The 19,451-nt window shown below is 41.8% G+C and overlaps 1 protein-coding gene across 2 annotated transcripts in view; it reads right to left on the bottom strand.

The window, feature by feature from the left end:
• Positions 1 to 15,087: 15,087 nt before the first annotated feature.
• irf2a (interferon regulatory factor 2a) overlaps positions 15,088 to 19,451 on the bottom strand; it is a 20,052-nt gene continuing 15,688 nt past the window's right edge. The window contains exons 9-10 of one of the 2 annotated variants that reach the window (XM_036516747.1): positions 18,933 to 18,976; positions 15,088 to 15,687 (exon numbers count right to left, since the gene is read on the bottom strand). In XM_036516747.1, the coding sequence (XP_036372640.1) occupies positions 15,373 to 15,687; positions 18,933 to 18,976 (359 nt within the window). In that variant the 3' untranslated portion in view covers positions 15,088 to 15,372. Of the gene's footprint in view, positions 15,688 to 18,088; positions 18,153 to 18,932; positions 18,977 to 19,451 lie in introns of those variants that run through there. The other variant, XM_036516748.1, reaches the window with a different exon arrangement.

Here is a 19,451-nt window from a genome sequence, read left to right as displayed (position 1 = left end):
AGGGTGTTGACAGATTGTAGCAAAATTGCATGTTAGGTGTCAAGGCGTTCTCCTTCAGTCCACTTAGGTTGCTTTTCCTCTAAAAGTATTATATTGTGTTTCACGTCATTAAACATAGCAGTGACTACAACGTTGGGTTTTTTTTTGTTTTCGTTTTGTTTAGTTTTGTTTCAGAAGATGAGTAGGTGTCACGTTTCCTGGTGCTATCACCTGTGGTATCTGCTTGTTGTATGCATCTACGTTTACATGGACAACACGTGACTTTAGAACACGAGAATACACGATGTCCGTCGGTCCACAGATCCAGTTTGAAGCACCACAGATTTTATATGTTTTTTAGTTTTCTTTTCTTTTTTTTTGCTTTGCAATGTATGAGCACCTGCAGCCACATTCACACATGAACATACATAACTACCTCCACAGCTGTGTGTGACGGCAAAAAGACGAGACGCTAACGAGTCGGGCTCTTCGGCGAGGCGCGCTGATGTCGGCCTGCGTTCTGTGAATGTTTGACGCGAAAGCAGTGGACAGTTTCAAGACGACTGATTTAGAAAAGGTACCAATGAAGTACTGTAGATACCGTACCTTTCTCTCTGAGACCGTCGGATTTCTCGCAGTCGCCGAACATTCTAAAACATTTTTTTTTTCGGAGTTCCATATTTTCAATACAGAGTTTTGTTTTGCCCTGGTGTAATAACATCTCATGATTTCCAAACTCAACACCAACAGGCCTCTGTATTCACCTTCTGAACTCAGATGTTTAAGCTGTTCTGTTCTGTGCTGTACTCTTCAAAATGCAATTAAACGTTCCACCTGGATCCATAAAACCTTGACGTTCATTTCAGATTTGGGACCTTTGAAAACAAAACAATTGAAGTATTATCTTTGTTGTCTCTTTTCAAGTACGAAAGACAAATTTTGGTGTATGAGCCATGGTTAAATGTGATTGGGAAAATAATTTTGAATTGACAACCATTCAGAATTTTGTTATACTTAAATAATTTCTCTTTTATCGTAAATTTGTGAAAGGAGTTTTGCAGTCTTAAAAAACAATCATATTGCTTTTCCATAACAGACAAAGTTTTTTTCAACCCATCTTCTGTTGGTTATTGTACTCTGTACTTGGGGAGATCTAGAGGCCTGAACCAATCTCCTACCTGGAGTACAAATTCTCAATGAACATGTTAATCTGCTACGTTCAAAGATCCACTGACATTAAAAGTACTAGTTTTGTGAGACATTTGCTAAATTAATTAATAACCATAAGCACCTAATAATCATAAGCAGCTTAATGGAACTACTTGGGGAAGTACTCCACAGATCTGATTAGCTGAAATGTGCTATCCACCCTATAAGAACTTATGCCTCTGCAAAAGTGTCAACTAACACACCTCTTTTCAAGTGTCATTATTCATCTTATTTCATATAGATATATACAAAAATCATATAAAGGAAGGAGTGAGATCCAGTTAGCTGGGAACACTCTGTCCAAGAACCCATAAGAATAACCCCCCTTTTAATGTGGGGAATTCTGGGAAATCACTTTTTTTTCTCCCTTTCTTTTGCTTTGGAAAGTGTGAGGGGAGTGCAGCAGCCAAGACTGCCTTGTACAGTAGAAACATGTTTGCACTGAAATGCCTGGTCTCTGGTTGCTGTAAAGTCCATCCAGACGGATGCCCTGTTTATATTGTAAAATATTTCATATGAAATAATGACAGTCCATGAAACGTCTTCCCTTAACATTTATGGATTTATAACGGCGTCCAATAACATTGTTTTTAATCGTGACCGTGTATCATACTGTAAATGACGTTGATCTGTCATGCTTAGTACAATAACTTAAAGAAAATAAAGAGACAAGGGATCTTTTGTAATGTCTATAATATTTGAAAGTCCCTAATTGTGTAGTAATGGTGTTTACCGTCGTTGTAGTGTATGTGATATACCTGTTTGGAGGGGTTGTGTAACTTACTTTTTAAGACAATAAAATAACATGTTTGGTTATATGTTTTAAATGTTGTGGTTGATTTGCAGCTGTATATCAATTTTACCATCGTCACTGAGTCTTCAGAGTTTATTGCTTTTTAATTCAATGGCTCTTTAAATGTGTAATTTACACTGTAATAATGTACAAGTCGGAACATGAGATACACATACACATATGAATACACTTAGAAGCACTTCTGAAATACTTGTGTGTTTTAAGACAAGAATCTGAACTTGTGGAAAAAAAACAATGACTCCAACTGGCCTGCAACATATAAACCTAAAGGAAGAATATAACTTCAAAATGTTTAATATTGAATAAATACATTACATAAATAAGACATATTTATAAATCGTAAGTATTTGGACAATACCAAGCAAAAGCCCAATAAATTCACAAATTAAGAATGGGAATATAAATAGTGTGAGACCTGCATTGAAGAATCATATTTCCTCTTAATTATTTTTGTTCATTTAAAATGAATCATTTTCAGTGGCAGGCTTTTTCTGGATTTAACACATACCCACTCATTTTGTGATTGCATTCATCATAACTCTAATGCCCATCACCTATGTTGACAGAACCGTTATTTGAAACTGTGTCATTTTCGCTCTTAAACACAGAGTTGTTCGTATTGTGTTACTCTACACACGTGCATATCAAACTTTTACAGCAGAACAAGCAGGCGTTTATTTATATTTCTGCTGCAGAAAGTTTGATAGTATGATTGTAATTTTCCACTTGATTCATGTTTGATATGAGTCATACAAAGAAATTTTTCACTGTTGCGGTTTCTTTTATTACGTCATACAACAAATGGCAGTTGGAAACTATTGACTAGAATTAAAATTGGCACTAAGACTGCACCTAAACGCAGAAGAGCGTACAGGTTTGGTTTTATGAATGCGTCTCACGGGTCCAATGAAGTGTCAGCGCTCCATCTGGTGACTCCATTCGCAGTGCGCACAGGAGCGTGGGAGTGACGTCATCATACCACCTGACCAGTTTATAGGACGGGCAGGAAGTTGCGTCAGGGTCAGCTGAGGAGCGAGCGACACGGCAGTACCTGGATATAGCCGATAGAGGGAGCTCTAGCATCATAGTTCGGCTTGATTTCGCCGTGGCTGGCTTTGAAACCCGACGAAATTGTTGGACGCGTGTTTGCTCGTAGTGTTTGTGCAAGAAGGAGCCATTGCAATTAGAAACGTAAGAAACATTTTCCTTATGTACGCCACTGTCAGAATATATGATCTGAAGTTTGATAGTATATTTTAAACTCGAAAATTTTTTATCGTTTATCATAATAGCGTTTAAATTGTTTCTTGAGTTTTTTGGTTTATAATTTCACATACAAAGGGAAATATACTTTTTCATATGGGCAGAACTTTTTAGAGGTTTTCTTAGGTGCATTTGTACATTGTCTTACAGCTGTGTGTGTGTTTTTTTTTCTTTTCATTTGACATTGTGCCACAGTTTGGCCTGCCATTCAGAGGAATGCTGTATGATCAGAGGGTCACCCTCCATGCCATGCTGCCTGTGAAAAACTGCACCTCCCTGACGTCAAGCTGAAACCGAGGAAGGTCTGATGGTTTCAGGTGACAGCCGGAAAAGGAGCAGAGGCTATTTCCTCTATCCATTCCTTGCAGCATTCAGATTCTCACAGGAGTCAATAAATAATAGAGTGTAACCTCCATTTGATACAAAGGCTAAAAAGTCATCAAAAATCTGCTGATTTTAAAAGATTGTAAATAGGCTATCTATTTTTCTTTGGTCCCAGGGTGGGGTTTCACAGCTTTGGATGGGGGGGTCCTCTTTATGATTCATACTGTCTCTCTCCTGCAGGTTTCTCACAGATTTCCCTCTTTCTGACTGCGCTCAATACAGAAATTGGCCTCATTTCTCCAACTGCACATACTCTCTGTAGAGGTAAGTTCATTCATTTATCACAGATAGACTCTGTATGGTTTTTCACTTGTGTTGTATTGTACCTCACTTGCAAGTCGCTTTGGATAAAAGCGTCTGCCAAATGAATAAATGTAAATGTAAGTGTAGATAGACAGCACTTTACAGGAATTCCATACGAGGGCCTTCAAATGCAAACATAAAACAATTAAATTAATGTTAACACAAGAAAAAAGGTAGCTCATTTGCAACCTTGACACCAGCTAACCATATCTTTCTCTGAGCACACTTTGTATGACCAAAACTATGTGTTTGTTTTATTATCTCAACATTGACACTATGTAATTTTACCAAAATCCACTAAAACTGTTAAGGTTCACAATGAGAAAGTAAGACATTTTTGGTATTTATGCCCCTGTGTTAAACATTTTCATGTATTTATTTCAATAACGTTTAAATGGAAAATATTTTTATCAATAGAGGGCGTGTTGGAGGATAAATGGCAGTTGCACACCTGTTTTTTAAAAATCATGTTTTAATCCTGCAGATGGCGCTGTAGCGGTCAGAAATACTCATTTGCAGGCTGACGTAATCCCCTTTCTTAACCACAACATACAAAGCTAAGACCTGAAATATCATTTTTCCACTTTACACAGGCAAAATCCAGTTAAATTATGCTGATGCTGTTTACACTTTGCACTTGTCGTGGTGATATTCGTAGTACAAAAAAAATGAACATAAGGGTGAAAAAAAAACCATCAGTCCTTATAAGTGAAGCTGGATATAGAATGGATATGCTCTTTGTGTTGGAGTCTTGCAGGCCTCTATTTCTTCTCTCCCTTGACTGAGACCAAAGATCATGTACTGCCCATGTTCATGCGGGTGAGGCTTTTGTCTCCTATTTGATTTCTGGTTTGATGATTTGGTAGTGATCATCACACATCTGGATCTCAGATCTGATTGGAGGTGATTTACACAAAATAGGATGGATTCCAGGTCTTCCAGTGGACAGACCTGGGATTTTTATTATTTTTTTATGTTATTTTTTATTTGGAGATACATCTCTATTATTAAAATCCCTCCTCATTTCTAACTCCTGGCAAAACTGATAAGTGACTTCAAATTGTATGAGCAAGCCAGACCTGATATGCAAATACAGTGTTCACTAGAAAACATATGTTCCAACGGCATTTAAAAACGAAACAGTCTGCACTGAAGTGTAACTCAACATGGCATCTAACCGAATGCATCAACAGAAAAAAACACTAACATTTGACAGCTATGAATTTGGATGATGGCTATCAGTTATTCAAAAAAACAAATAAAACCATGAACACAGTTGCTTTTCAACTGTTCAATTTGCTTTTCTCTCCCCCCAAATGTGAACTTGAAAACTGTCAAAAGAGTGTGTATTAGCAGCAGTACAGTGGATTGACTAGTAATAAATACATGTGGAACATGGCCTGGGAACAAATGTGTGTGATGTTTGGAATTTCCCTTCCATGCTCTGGGTGCTTTATACCCCCAGCAGCTGATCCCAGATCATCTTACCTGCCATAACCCCCAACCACAGCCATTTTGAGTAGAACATACAAAAGGTAACTGCTGATCCAGGATCAGTGCTCGGAGAGGGGGGGGGCCTCCTATACCTTGGTGTGTGTGTGTCTGCACACTCTCAGTGATTCATCAGAAATAATTACGAGCTGAGGAATGAAGCACGTCATAAACCCAAAGTCATCCACATTCTGTAGACACAAACACAATCGTAAATCCTGTCATTGCGCCAGCTGAAAAACTCTGTGGTACAGATACTGATTAACAGGGGATTTCTGCTGGCAGATCACATTTCACACGTCGTTCCGCTGAAACTTTGATGTCAGATAGGCAAGTTTGAATTGAGATGTTACAAAGGGAGATGCTAACTGTTTTAAATGAAAAAAAGAAAACACTTCAAATCATTCTAATTGGAGTTTCCCTTCAAGTGGGGTCGCTGGTTAGAATCCTATACGAAGATAGCTGATCAAGTTTCTACAGTCTCTGAATTCCAGCATGATCTGCCATCTTCGTATAGGATTCTTTTTGTTGTTGACCAAAATTCACTTTCCACATTTAAAGCATGTGCTGTAGCACTACTTCTCTGTAGCAAGGCCTTTTCTGAAACAATTAAAGTTGAAATATTAGAAAATAAAATGGAGGCATTCAGTGATATATCTGACCCTCCATTTTAAAGCCCTTCTGTTCAGAGGTTTTTTTTCAGTTGCCATTCTGTTTTGGTACTCTCTTTGATGTTGCATGCTTCTGTGGTACATTTAAATTTTTGTCGTTCGACTGGCACTCTTGTCCTGGATTGGCTGATTTAACCTGATATGAGACTCCCAAGTCTTGTAAAACTGTTACAGGGTATCCTTCAGACTGCAACTTCTCTGCTGCTAAAGAGAGAAGTAGATTGTAATAGATGCTATATAGATGCTATTCTCCATTGGCTGAGTTCTGATTTAGTTTACTTTTGGTAAAGTGATAAATTTGCAGTGTTACTGTTGGGTAGACCACATGATCTGCTCATAAAGTCAAAAATTATTACTCACTAGGTGGTGCAGTTTGTCCTGCTGTAGTTAAACCCTTCACAATCACAAACATATATATTTGAAATATATATTTGAAAATGCTTACAGATATTGTCATGCTGCACTGTATTGTAGCCATACAACTGCAATCAAGACCTTATTTAGATTTCTAAATATCTTCTAATCAACACTTTTGTTAAACATGTTTCCACATACAAATACACACACACACACACACACACACACAATTAACTTGGGTTTAAAGTGACTCACTCAGTTTCCTGAAACTTGATTAGCAGTTTCTGGCCTTTGTTTTTTTTTTCATATTATTTTTGTGGTTATTTCCCCGAATCCGTGCTTTCAGAATTCCCATCATTCCTACTTCACGTGTTCTTACTCCACCTCACAGACCTACTGGTCTGGAACAAAACAATTGAACGAACTCCAAAATATTTTTTTTGTCGGCCACCAGAATTCATATGTGCCAATACAAATTGGAAATCCTAATTGCAAAGCAAAAGATGTACGATTTTGTGTCATGCATTTTTTTAAAAATCAAACTGATAAATTAATAACCGTTAGTTTATATTAAGAGCGGTGAGGTACTGTGCCCTCTAACCCTGGGGAGAGGGGGGAGCACACAGGGTTAACTTCTTTTGTTTGCTTCGGTTTTGTGCAATCGCTTATTTGCGCTGTTGTCCAGACGACTGTTACGCACTGTTGGATGTGGGTTGAAAAGTAACAGGAAGTCGAAGAACAACAACCGAAACCAGAAGACCAGCCCCCCCCCCCCCCCCCCCCCCTCCCACGCGTGGGTCTGCTCCTGAAACAGAGCTGTCTTTCAAACACGGGAGAGAGCATCTCTGCTTCAGACAGCCCAATGACAGCAAAGTTACCAAAGAATTACTCACATCCCCCGGGGGTTATTAAGAACAGGATTAGCGCTTTGATGTAGATATGGATTCTACCAACAAGAATAACATTTTCTGCTGTTTTGGGGGTTTTTTTGGGTGTAATTTGCTTTGCATTTTATGGTGAAAAAAACAGAGACTGTTCCCATATATCTTCAACAACCTCAGAAGTAGGACAAACGCGTAACTCCCCTGCACTGGGAATAATCTGCTTTGTGTGTAAACACGGCTTGCTGCAACATGACACCACACACCCACCTCATCTGTGAACCAGAGTGTTGGGTTTGTAGCTGGTAGCAGAGACACGTTGGCACAAAAGTGATCTTGAAAATGCAGAGGGTGGGCCTTGAACACCGCTGGCCCATTTACAGGACAATTCAGTGCTGCGTGGAGGGCAGGCTAATCTCTCCTGGAATCAGACACATCTGCAGTTAAGAGTTAAAATGTAGTGTCATTCTCCATTAAATGCAAATTCTCCTTGAGACTTGAACAGGATACTGACATTACAACTATGACTCATCAGTACTGTCTGGTTCTTTTTTTGGTTAAATTTGATGCAATGCTAATGTAAAGCTAACATCTCACTGTTTCTCCTTCCTCCGCTCACATTACATTATTGTCAGTTACCTGATGCTCCTAGCGACTTACATAGGTCACAGTTTTATCCATTTATACAGCAGGATGTTTACTGAGTCAATTGTGGGTTAAGTACCTTTCCCACGGGTACAACGGCAATGCCCCAGTAGGGAATCGAACCAGCAACCTTTCAGTTACAAGCCCTTCTCTGCCACTACACCACACTGCTGCTCATTTGTGTGAAGAGCACTTTTCCGGGATAGTTATCTAGCTCTGTAGATAACCCAGCTCAGCATACCACTTAGATCCAGACACCAATAGTGGTTTATTCAGACTGTGATACCTCATTGCTTACTGTATTTTTGACTATGTGGGTAAAGGGTTTGTATATGGGAATGATGGAGAAGCCCACACTGTATGTCTCTAGTGGCAGTCCTCCTCAGCTAATACGGCAGATTCTTCCGGAAGATCCAGGCCGTGAAGCCTGCCGGCATTTGATTGGCCAGCCGCAGCAGGGTTGCCTCGGAGGGGGGGCGGCCGCCTGGCGGGGGACCAGGCTGGCTCTCGGAGCGACGGGAAGCGTTGTGAAAGAGCTGGCAAGCTGCTGCTGCCGCATCCCGTAACAGCACCGGGACGGTTTCCCGGTGTGAACGAAGACGCAAGCAAATAGCACTACGGTCCCAGGAATGCGGGGGGGGGGGGGGGGGGGGGGGGGGGCAGGGGCGGGGGGATGGAGGGTGGAGATGGGGTGATTAGTGCACAATGTTGTTTGGCCTGGAATGATTTCATGGTGCATCCGTCCAGCTCACCCAGGCTGCATGGAGCAAACCACACAGTGGGACACGTTACACTCTGCGTAAAGAAAGCACTAATCAAATCCCTGAAGGCTGCCTTTCAGGGCAGCTGCTGGTGCCTGCATGAGGCTGTGGCAGAGAACAGCTTCCCCTCATATACAGTACCAGTCAAGTGTTTGGACACACTTCAGTTTTCTTTCTTTATTTTTACTGTTTTCCACATTTTGGAGTAATGGTAAAGACATCGAAAACTATGAAATTACACAAATGGAATTATGCAGTGACCAAAAAAGTGCTATAAACAAATCAAAACTATTTTGTATTTTAAAGTTTTCAAAATAGGCAAAAAATATTTTTTAAAGTTAGAATTTTTTTTGGGAAGAAATTCATACGTACAGGCATCAACTTCACTATTTATATTTGTCTAAGAAACAAACATTTAAGCATAATTCTTTAAATCAAAATGTCTTTGAATGTATTTTGTAGGCCCTTTAGTGACCTGAGGTCACTGTTTCACACCCGAGCCCACGCTCTGTCATATCCTGCTCTGCTTCAGACCGTCCAGTATGGGTCATGTTCTGATCTCACTCTCCACCCCGTCCTGGCAACCCACATCCCACACAGATTCACTTATATTTGTCTGAATCCACTGATACTAGTATATGAGCCGATTCACACACTATAAAGATCACTGTGTCAGAGAAAGTACACAGATTCTTAGAATCATGCCACTTGTGATGCTTTTCAGTTTTTTGACACTTGATGCATAGACCTGCATCAAGTGTTTGTCAGACTAACAAATGATGAAATGTCAGTTAATGTGTGCGTTAATGAATCTATACTTTCCAGTGCCATTAAACTGTGTGCATTTCTCATAATGACATCATTTCCTGCACTTCATGGAGGAAGTGATGTTATTATCAGGATCTGTGTCTTTACACAGATGCACCAGCTCATCGCAAGAGCAAAAAGAGTGACAAGACCACTGGTACGGAGCAGTAAGTAAGCTGTGCTAAGTTTAAACAGTGCTAAAATATAAGCATGCATGTGAAAGTAAAGTATATGCACATACCACTTGTCTCAAGATAAATATAAGGCCATCGTATGATTATGCATATAGAGGCTTATAAAGATGTGTCAGAGCAGCATGTCTTCTATCATACGGTTCATAGGACTGGCACTGCAGTGCATCCTTCTTCCCACACTTACAGCCAGTAGTGTGTGTGTGTGTGTGTGTGTGTGTGTGTGTGTGTGTGTGTGTGTGTGTGTGTGTATATATTGCTTGTGATGTGCGATAACTGACTCACTGAAAACAGCTAACGAGGCCATTGGCAAAACCAGCCCGTTCATGTGAAGCTTTCGGTGGTAGCATCTGTGGAGGACAGCGCTTGTCTGACAAAGGGTGCCTGCGCGTTGACCTTTGCGTTTTCCGAATGAGGCTGGGGGGAATCCGCGCGGGCGCGACGCGGGGAATGGGACTCGCGCGCCGGGCCGGTTTATTCTCATCCCCCTCGTGTGGGTGTGGGAGGTGACGGATGCCAGAGCCTGCATTCCTTGTGCTTTCGCTTCAGCGTTTTTCGGCACGACATGGCCGCCGCCCAAACAGGTTCCCCCGGGGGCCAGGGCCGTGCAGCCTCCAGCACCTGAGACTCAACCCCCAGCCGCCGGCAGGGGACTCATTATCGCAGGAGCAAACGCACAGGAACCGGAATAAACAGGCCTCCGTGCTTTTGTGCTTGTGTTTTTATCACATGCTGCTCCCTTAATGACGTTTGTCTTCACCTCAAATGTCTACATTGTTACTCCATCAGTTGGTCATTCTCATTATGGGCTGAGTGAGAATAAAGTGCTGAACTACCTCTACCACTTTTGAACCACTTTTAACACATATTCCGCTCTGCATTCCGTTACCCAGAAGGGAGGTTTAGTCACCTCCCTTCTGGGTATTCGTCCTGAGATGAAATATCCACACTTTTGCCCTGACTGCCGGTGGAGGCACAATTATAAATGTTGCACTGAACTGAATGTCTGGCCATAGTTAATGTGAACTTTGAGCGCAAATTACAGATGCATCTCTTAGATCACAGGTGTATAAATTACTAGATTAAAAGAATTGTTCTGAGTTTGTGTGGAGAACGCTTTGACAGAGCTAAGCTTCTCAGTATAAAACAATGTGGATCACCAGAGGTTTGTTCTGGACTCCCAGGTGTGTGTACTTTTGCGATGTGATGATCAACAACACCCCGAAATGATGGGGATTAGCAATATGTGAGTCAGTTCATCTGTATCTATTTTTAATTGATTTAAGATTTCATGGATTTAGAAAGCCGTGCAATATGGTGCTTTACATTTCAGGTGAAAAACGTATTTTTACAATGATTTATTTTAATGTGCTTTTTACTCAGAGTCAGTCTCTCATTCGTACCTATGCCATACTTAAAGTCTGCTTGACCTCTGGGCTTCTGTGACGTCACACTTAGCCCTGTATAAGACAGTATTGACTATATAATGCAGAGCTTCAGATTTTGTGTTGAGTTTGTTGTTTTCCGTTTGTTAATGTCAGACGGAGAGTCAAGCCGCACACTTCAATCCCAGTATAGGTTATGTTTTCCTGTGTCCTTGGATCAGTTAATCATTTATCTCCAGCAGGGAAAATATGCCAAAGTCTGTGTATCACACCTTAAACAGTGCTAAGGCCCAACAGAAGAGACATGCTGTGGAGACCTGCAGCAGGTGCAATCACAGATAAGCCTTAAAGGGAGCTATTAGGGAACATGTCTCAGTGGTACGCCCCTTCCTCGTGTACATGGTTTACATTTTTTACATAACCTGCGCCATCACCTTACACAAGCTGTCATAAAGCACTGTAACAGCCCGTGTGAAAATCTAATGTAATGTCTATACTGAGAAATGTGTTGTTCAGCTCACAAATATATTGAAAACACATTTAAAATGTATCATTGCAGAGCAAAAATATAGATTATACCAACACATCAGTAATGTACAGATCTTCAATATATTCATTGAGCTAAAATATATACATATATTCTCTCAAATATATTCATAGTATATTATTTTTGTATAGGAGATATGTGAATGCTTCAGTTAAGAAGCAGACACATTCTCACATGATGTGCGCTTATGAAAACTTTAATGACGTTAGCTTTTTCAGGGTAATGAGAATAGTGCATTGCGCGGACAGATTGCAGGGGACAGGCACAGTGGAAGTGCATCACTCCAACCCTACAAATGGGAGTGAAAAGGCAAAACTCCCCAACGTCAGAGCGCGTTTTTGGTTCTTCTTTTTCTTTCGGGTTGTTCCTCTTTCACCTTTCAGTTTCGGTCTGTGAACAACCGACTCCACCTGAGGCCTGTCTGGTTGTCCTTGCGTCCACACCCCCCCCCCCCCCCCCCCCCCCCCACAAAAGGGGCAAATGTGTATAAAACAAAAAACTTTGCAATAAGAACCCACACAGTCACAGCCTGAACATGCAGTTAGACTGGTAGTGGACCGCAGTGAAAGGAAATTTTACAAACCACTCCCCTCATAGCTACACAGAAACAAGTCCCTTCAGTGAAAGGAAACCACCGCTTTCTGTCAGTCCAGACATGTTTTGTGCACACACACGTTACAAGCCCCAGGGCCAGAGTCGAGCAGTTTTTCAGCTGTATAAATAGGCCTGTCAGCAATCCAAGTTGTTCTTATTGTTCTGCAGGGTTTTTCTTTTTTTTTTTTTTTTAGAATCAGAATCAGTAGGCAGGGCTTGTTTTGGAAGATTTGAACCCAGAAAGCTGATACCCTTCTCAAAAGCAGGATGCTTTTATCGTAAAAGCAGGGTAACTGAACTCTTCATCTTTTTCTACGAATTCAGCTACACCCTGTCAGCTGGTACTGTCAATGATTGGTCCATTGTAATGGTCCACTGCTACTCTTTGAAAGTCCTTCAGTTGAGATGGTTAGTGCTTCTATTCACTGCTTATTTGTGCATTTCAAACTAGAAAATATTTCTCACTATATGATTTACTCCCTATAAAATGGCCATTCTCATTATGAGAGCAATCTTCACATGACCCTCCATGTATTCTCATAAATTTTTTTCTCATTCTGAATTTTTTTTTTTTTCACCTTGGAAAAAAAATTCTTGTACTGGAGAAAAATGTGAGCCATGTGAGAGTTTTATAATGTGATACAGAAGAAGTCGTTTAATACGAAATCATTTGACAGTGTTCACGTCGCACACTCTCATTATTGTGGTGAAAAGTACTTGCAGTCAGTAGCGCTCACATGTTCTCTGACCTGAAGACCTGAGCCCAGGTGAGCTTACCTGCTAGGTCCAAAAAAATACGCCACCTCCAAGAATTCTTCAAAAAAGGAAATGCCTGGATTTTTATTAAAGACAACAAGTCAAAATAGAGGAAAACAAACAATAGCAAAAAAAAAAAAAGAAAAAGAACAACAATCTTCATTACAATTTGCATATTCCATGATCCACAGGATTAATAGTTGCTTATGTGTATGGAAACACACGCACTCACACACATGTATTACATATATGTGTGCGCACCACATATAAATATATATATATTCATACACAAAAACGCTTATACACACACACACATAAGCACAGGCATATATATGTATATATTTATATATACTATTAGATATCTCACATCATCTGTACATCGTTAGAAAATCACGAAAGAAATGTGCCAATGCGAAGGCAATATAACAGCTATGTTTAAAATCAAAATAAAATTTCATAATTTCAGTAAAAAAAGATAAAACTACTCAGAATTCATTCACCTCAGATAAAATATTCCCTTTATAAAAAAATACAAAAGCTTGCTTAAGGAAAAAGATTTCAAGCAAATTTTTCTTTCTTTTTTTTTTCGCCACTTTTTTTTTGGTGAGTCCTTTAAAAATCACTTCATCGTTTTTACAATGGTACCTGTTCAGACTAAAGCGTTCTAAAGATTTAAGGTCACAGAGCTCGGAGCAGATAACAAAGCAGACTGAATCGGCTCTCTCTCCCACACAGCAAAGCTGGCCTCAAAATCACCTTCCAGCTCATCTCTATCACTGCCTCGGTTCAACCACTCCCAACATCCACCCCACCCAAACCACCTGTCAATCAAAGGCACTGATTCCGACTGCACAAACCGCTAAGATGTCAGTGGGCAAACACGCGGCAGCTAATGGGCTGTTGCTGGAAAGTTATGACTTTATATTACAATGCAGGAAGTTTCAATGGTGATTGTTCTAGACTACAAATGGTTGCTCAGTTTTTGGCAAATAATTTTTATGAAACTAGTATTTCCTCCATATCAGCTATCGAGGATTCAATTTTTTAAAAAACCATCTTGCAATAACCATATATTAGCTATGACAAAACAGGATGATAACATGGTTATCAGTGGACATGATCAGAAAGTACCAATAAGACTTAAGTTACCACATTACCACCTGATAGCTTAAATGGCTACCCATGTACTGTAAAAGTACAATCAACTGTCCACTCATTCACTGTTTCCATCTACTGTGAATTCATCCCACCAGGATGAGTCATTTCAGTATGTTAAACACAACTGTTAAACATGAAAGCTATTCTCTGCATTTATCATTTAACGCGTCATCTAGTCATTTAGGTGGGGCTACACACCGGCAGTGGTAGAGACGCCCACCCTATAAAGTGCTCCATGAGATCCATGAAAGGCACTTTATAAATGCAATCATTGTGATCTTCACCATCATCATTACCATTATCATCATCACCTTACAGAAAGCAAAACTGCATAGCATGCATTGCCACTGTGATGCAGTATTTTGGTGCATGCTACTCTCACAAGACTTATCTAAACATTTGTCCCTTTTTCTTAGAGAATCGGTCTGAATTTTTTGGGTCCAGAGTTTTCGACAAGTGTGCAAATTGTCTCAAAACGAAAAATTAACGACTGCAAAATGTTTTAAGGCGGTTAACTGCAATTTGCTGGAATCGCACGGAATTAGTGCTGTTGGCTTTAGCTGACGTGAAATCGATGATTCCTCACAGCGAATATGGACCACCAATCACCATCCTCGGACATTACGTCACTGCGCAAAGGACCGTGGAATGGCCACAGATTCCGCAAAGCAGTATATGTGCTTTAAAGTCCAGAGGCCACTTGCAAATATGCAGGCATTTCAGCGTATTTACATATTCACAACAAAAGGAATCACAGAGAACCTTAAGATAGGTCTTACATTTCACAGTTTCCCTCCAAATCACACTGTGGGCTCCACTCCACTCAGGTCAATCCTCTGAGAACTTCATTTCCTGTGTTGTTGGGGCACCTGATTTTACAGAGAAGGGGGCGTAAGGTGGGGGAGGGGAGGGGGGTCAGGGGGGTTCTTATGGGACAAACTCTCTTCCCAAATAAAAGACCCCAGTTCAGGCCCAGTGTTTCTGTCCTCCCATGGAGCCATAGATTTGTGGGCTGACACCAGAACAGGTCTAAGGCTGAACATGGATCAGCTGACTCTGAATCAGCAGTTTGAATGGCTGATCCCAGATCACCAGATCTTGATGGGCTGACCCCCTCATCAGCAGGTCTCGATGGGCTGACCCAAGATCAGCGGATTTAGCTGGGCTGAGCCTGGATCAGCAGGTCTTGACGGTGGAGCTGGAGACGTCCGAGGTCTTCATGATGACGCTGGCGCGGTTCTCGTGAGTGGGGGCGCGGGTGGCGGAGGTTGGGAGAGGCGGCGCCGGGATGGAGGAGAACAGGGGCCCCCAGTGGGTGCTGTTGTAGGCGATGAGGGGCGACTCCTCCCGGCTGCTGGTCACCTTGAAGTTGGTCTTCCCCGAGGTGACGAAAGTGGCCATGCCGGGCAGCGTGCAGGTGGGCATCTTCAGCACCGAGGTACCGAACGGCCGTTTCCCCTCTGTCCGGCCCGAAGACCACAGCCGGAGGCCCTGGCAATAGGAGCAAGGGGGGGAGGGGGTTAATCCAGCTCAGACACATGCCCGTCACCATAAGAACACTTTAAATAATGCATTTCAAAAAAGCACTTACTATCCTGACCAACTGTACAGATAATATTCAATAACAGCACTCCTCTGAAAAGCAATCCCCTCAAACCCTGTGAATGTAATGATGTTTTGTGCTGACTGGACACTGGACAGGTCTCCAGAGATATAGGCACAATTATGATCATTACTGCACTACCAGTTCAGGGCTCATTGGATTTCTAGAGGTACAGCTGACCCCAGATCAGTTCTACCTCTACATGCCTAAGATTAATACAGCGTGACAGAGCGCTGCTTTTCGAGTTTCAGGTTTTTTTTTAGCATGCATACTAACAGAACATGGAGACAAAATTATGAAACCTCTCATCTGCATTTTGTGTAGAGTTGTGACAGCAGTTTTCTCTTTAATGGTATAGATTATTTCTGTCATGCTCAAATTGCAGTTAATTCTAGTCCTGCTGGTAACAAGAACATTATATGTAATAAGCATTTACGTGGAGCACGATAGTAATAATTCTGAAATGCACCGAAACCTTTTTGAGGAAAATCAAAAAGGACAGTAAAAATGCCACATTACGGTTTTGATCACATAAATTTGTTCTGTTAAACCGTCCGGAATGTGATGAGAAAGTGCAGCTCGCGTCAAAATCCATCACGCCACTTCACTGTCATTAAGAGACGCAGTGAGGGAGGCGTCTGGGTGGGGCCTTGCTAGAGATGCACCGATGTTATACACGCTTCAGGTGCATTCAGGAATGTGGAGCCAACTGTAACCCACTCAAAGTCTTGATATAAATCAAGAAAAAAATACCTACAGTAAAAGAAAGTGCAGAAAGTATCATTTTAAACTGACCAAATTCAACCAGTTCTTGCCGACTGTAGATGGTCGTGCAGACCTACAGTTCTTTAGACCGGATTCCGTCTGACTGTTTTTGGAGTGATGCTAATTAGGGTGTCATTCACATGTGCCTACTCAGCAACGCAGGGCTACTAGCAGTATTGCAATATTCCAGAATATACATATGTACCCTAAAAATAACTAGCAATGTACATGAAAATAATAATTTTCTTATCCCAAAATTACATGTTTTAAAAGCCATTTTCTCCTACTGTTTAAGAAAACTATCCTAATGTGACTCCTCATTTGAGAATTTGGTTTGAATTGCTTCTTAAAATGCATAAATGTCTGTCAAAATGCCATGCACACAAGGACCTTATCAAAAGAAAGTATGATTTAAATGTCACTGCAGCAGGTTAAATTTAATGTGCTATATTCAGGTAAGGTAAATAAGCCACACTGCTGTCTGTGATCATCCTGGTCACAACCCTGGTCCCATACTTGCAAAAACAAATGAGAAATGTCTTGATTTTAAAGTAAATGTTCACTCAGTCAGTCATAAACCTTATGGTTCTAAAGATAACTGAACAGTACTGAACTACTGTCACACACTGCTGTACAGTGAAATATGAATCTGAACCAAACGGTACATATGAGATCGCATTAGCCCTCATTCACCTCCATTTCTGTATGTGTGAAGATTTCTTTGACCATGCTCGATTCTCCTATGTAGACCTGACAAAAGCCTCCCTCTACAGTAGTGCATAGCTGTAGAGAAGGCCTCTGAAGACGTCTCATCTGAAAATATAACTGACACCGGCAACATGGTGCAGCATCTGAAGAATCGCAAGGTGCGAGAGAGTTGCACAATGCCATCATGACTGGAAAGCGTCTGCATCTTAAAGGGCAGTGTTGGTTAACAAAAAACACACCCAAATCAAAGATCTCCTTGGAAGGGGAAACTAAGACTTTCTCTTTGTAGCCAATACACAGTTCTCTTCTGCTTCCAAGCATCTTCTGTCATATCAAAAATCCCCCCCCCCCAAACAGGAACAGAAAGTAGAGGCGGACCCATGGACACAGGAAACGAGTAATTGTTATTCAAAAAGGTCGCTGAAACTCTCCCGGTAGCAAGGAGCCCCTGTCTCCGACCCACACCTTCCACAGAAAACAGAACACCATTACATTACATTATATTGTTGACATTCAGCAGACACTCTTATCCAGAGTGACATACATTGTTTACAGTTTCGACATGTTACCCATTTGTACAGCTGCACATCTACTGAGGCAATTATGGGTTAAGTACCTTGCCCAAGGGTACAACAGCAGTGCCTCCATGGGGAATCGAACCGGCAACCTTTTGGTTACAAGTCCTGCTCCTGACCTCTAAGCTACACTGCTGCCCCACCTTCACCTTCCCCTATCAACACGCACATGTGCCTTTTGATACATCAGAACATGTAAGAACAAAACTAGTCTTACCTAAGAGGCAAGGCCCGATTATCTCTGGGGTAAGCGGGGGTTATTACTACTGTAAGGCTGAGGTCTCAGCTGTGAGTTTACGGGCTGCCTGACAAAAACAAAGCAGGGATCAGCATGGCGGTGAGCCAAGGAGCAGCAAAGGAAGAGGAAAGAGGCAAGCGTAGAGGGGGAGTTGCCCTCCCCTCGCATGTCAGAGCTAGAGGCAGCTTTGCTTTTTCGGGCGTCGCCCAGCGCCTCCGCCCAGGGGCTCCCCAAATGGCAGGCCCGGGGAGGACTGACTGACTCGGTCCCGCCAGCGCTTCAGACGTCGTCCCTTCACGGCCGCTCTCAGCGTTTGCTTTGTCGGCCTCCGTGTTTTTTTTTTTTTTTTTTTTGACTATCCCCAATGTTGGCCTGATGAAAACGCTTTTGAAATGCCTTTTTTGTCAGAGAGCCCAAATTGTAGGTGATTACAGGTGCGGACGTTTCTGGGCTACGGGGGGCTCTTGCTGTTGGAAAGGGAGGGTAACAGTCACGGCACAGAGCAAGGACACAGAGAGAGGGGGAGAGAGAGAGCAAGCTGAGATTTTACTGCACAAAGCTGACCTGCCAGGAGCAGGACCGTGGTGTGAGCCGCTTGAGGGTGAAATGGGGGTGAGAGTAAGTGCGTGCTTGGGTACAGCAGGCATGCCAACCATGCTGCTTGCTTCTGAGTGGCTCCTGAACTCGCTCGCCACGGGCGCCCGCCGTCTTTCCACCAAACGCACAAGAAGAGAGAGCTCCGGAACTTTTTTTTTGCCGTTTCATTCCGTTCTCAGAAATCTAAACAGCCAGGATGCATTATGGGAAATGGAGTTGGGAAAAGAGACATGCCAGTGGCTGCACCTACCTCTTTTGAGTCCTCTTCGCTGTGGATGCTGTCCGTGTCACTCTCTGAGGAGGAAACAAAGGTGAAAGCGATTACACTGAGGACTCTGGGAAATCCTGATAAACAGGTTTCAGCTGGAACAGGAGAACAGGGGCAGTCTTCTCTGGAGGAACTAAACTCAGGTCAACCAAAAGCTGTAAACAGGTTTAACAATCAAAAACACTCATCTGTGCTAAGGACTCAAAACAAAGTAAATCTAGGGTCATATACATACGGTAGCACTATGGTTTGCGTGTAATAGATGACTATTTCTAATAAGGCGCAAAAATCCCGAGCATTATCAAACATCTTCAAACTTAATCAACAAAGTGACAGTTTAGACAGAAACATGAATCTGTGTTTATCTGAATATCACAGCAATGAAGGCCCCGGCAACCTCACAAAGGGAGCGCTCTCGGATAAACAAGACCATCTGCATTATCTAAAGTAGAACTATTCTGGTATTTACAGGATTACAGTTTTGGCTCAGTTGTAGTTGAG

Source organism: Megalops cyprinoides, chromosome 22 (genome assembly GCF_013368585.1).
Source record: "Megalops cyprinoides isolate fMegCyp1 chromosome 22, fMegCyp1.pri, whole genome shotgun sequence".
Lineage (NCBI taxonomy): Eukaryota > Metazoa > Chordata > Actinopteri > Elopiformes > Megalopidae > Megalops > Megalops cyprinoides.
The sequence above is the reverse complement of the archived record's forward strand: the minus strand, read 5'-3'. Positions and strand labels throughout refer to the sequence as shown.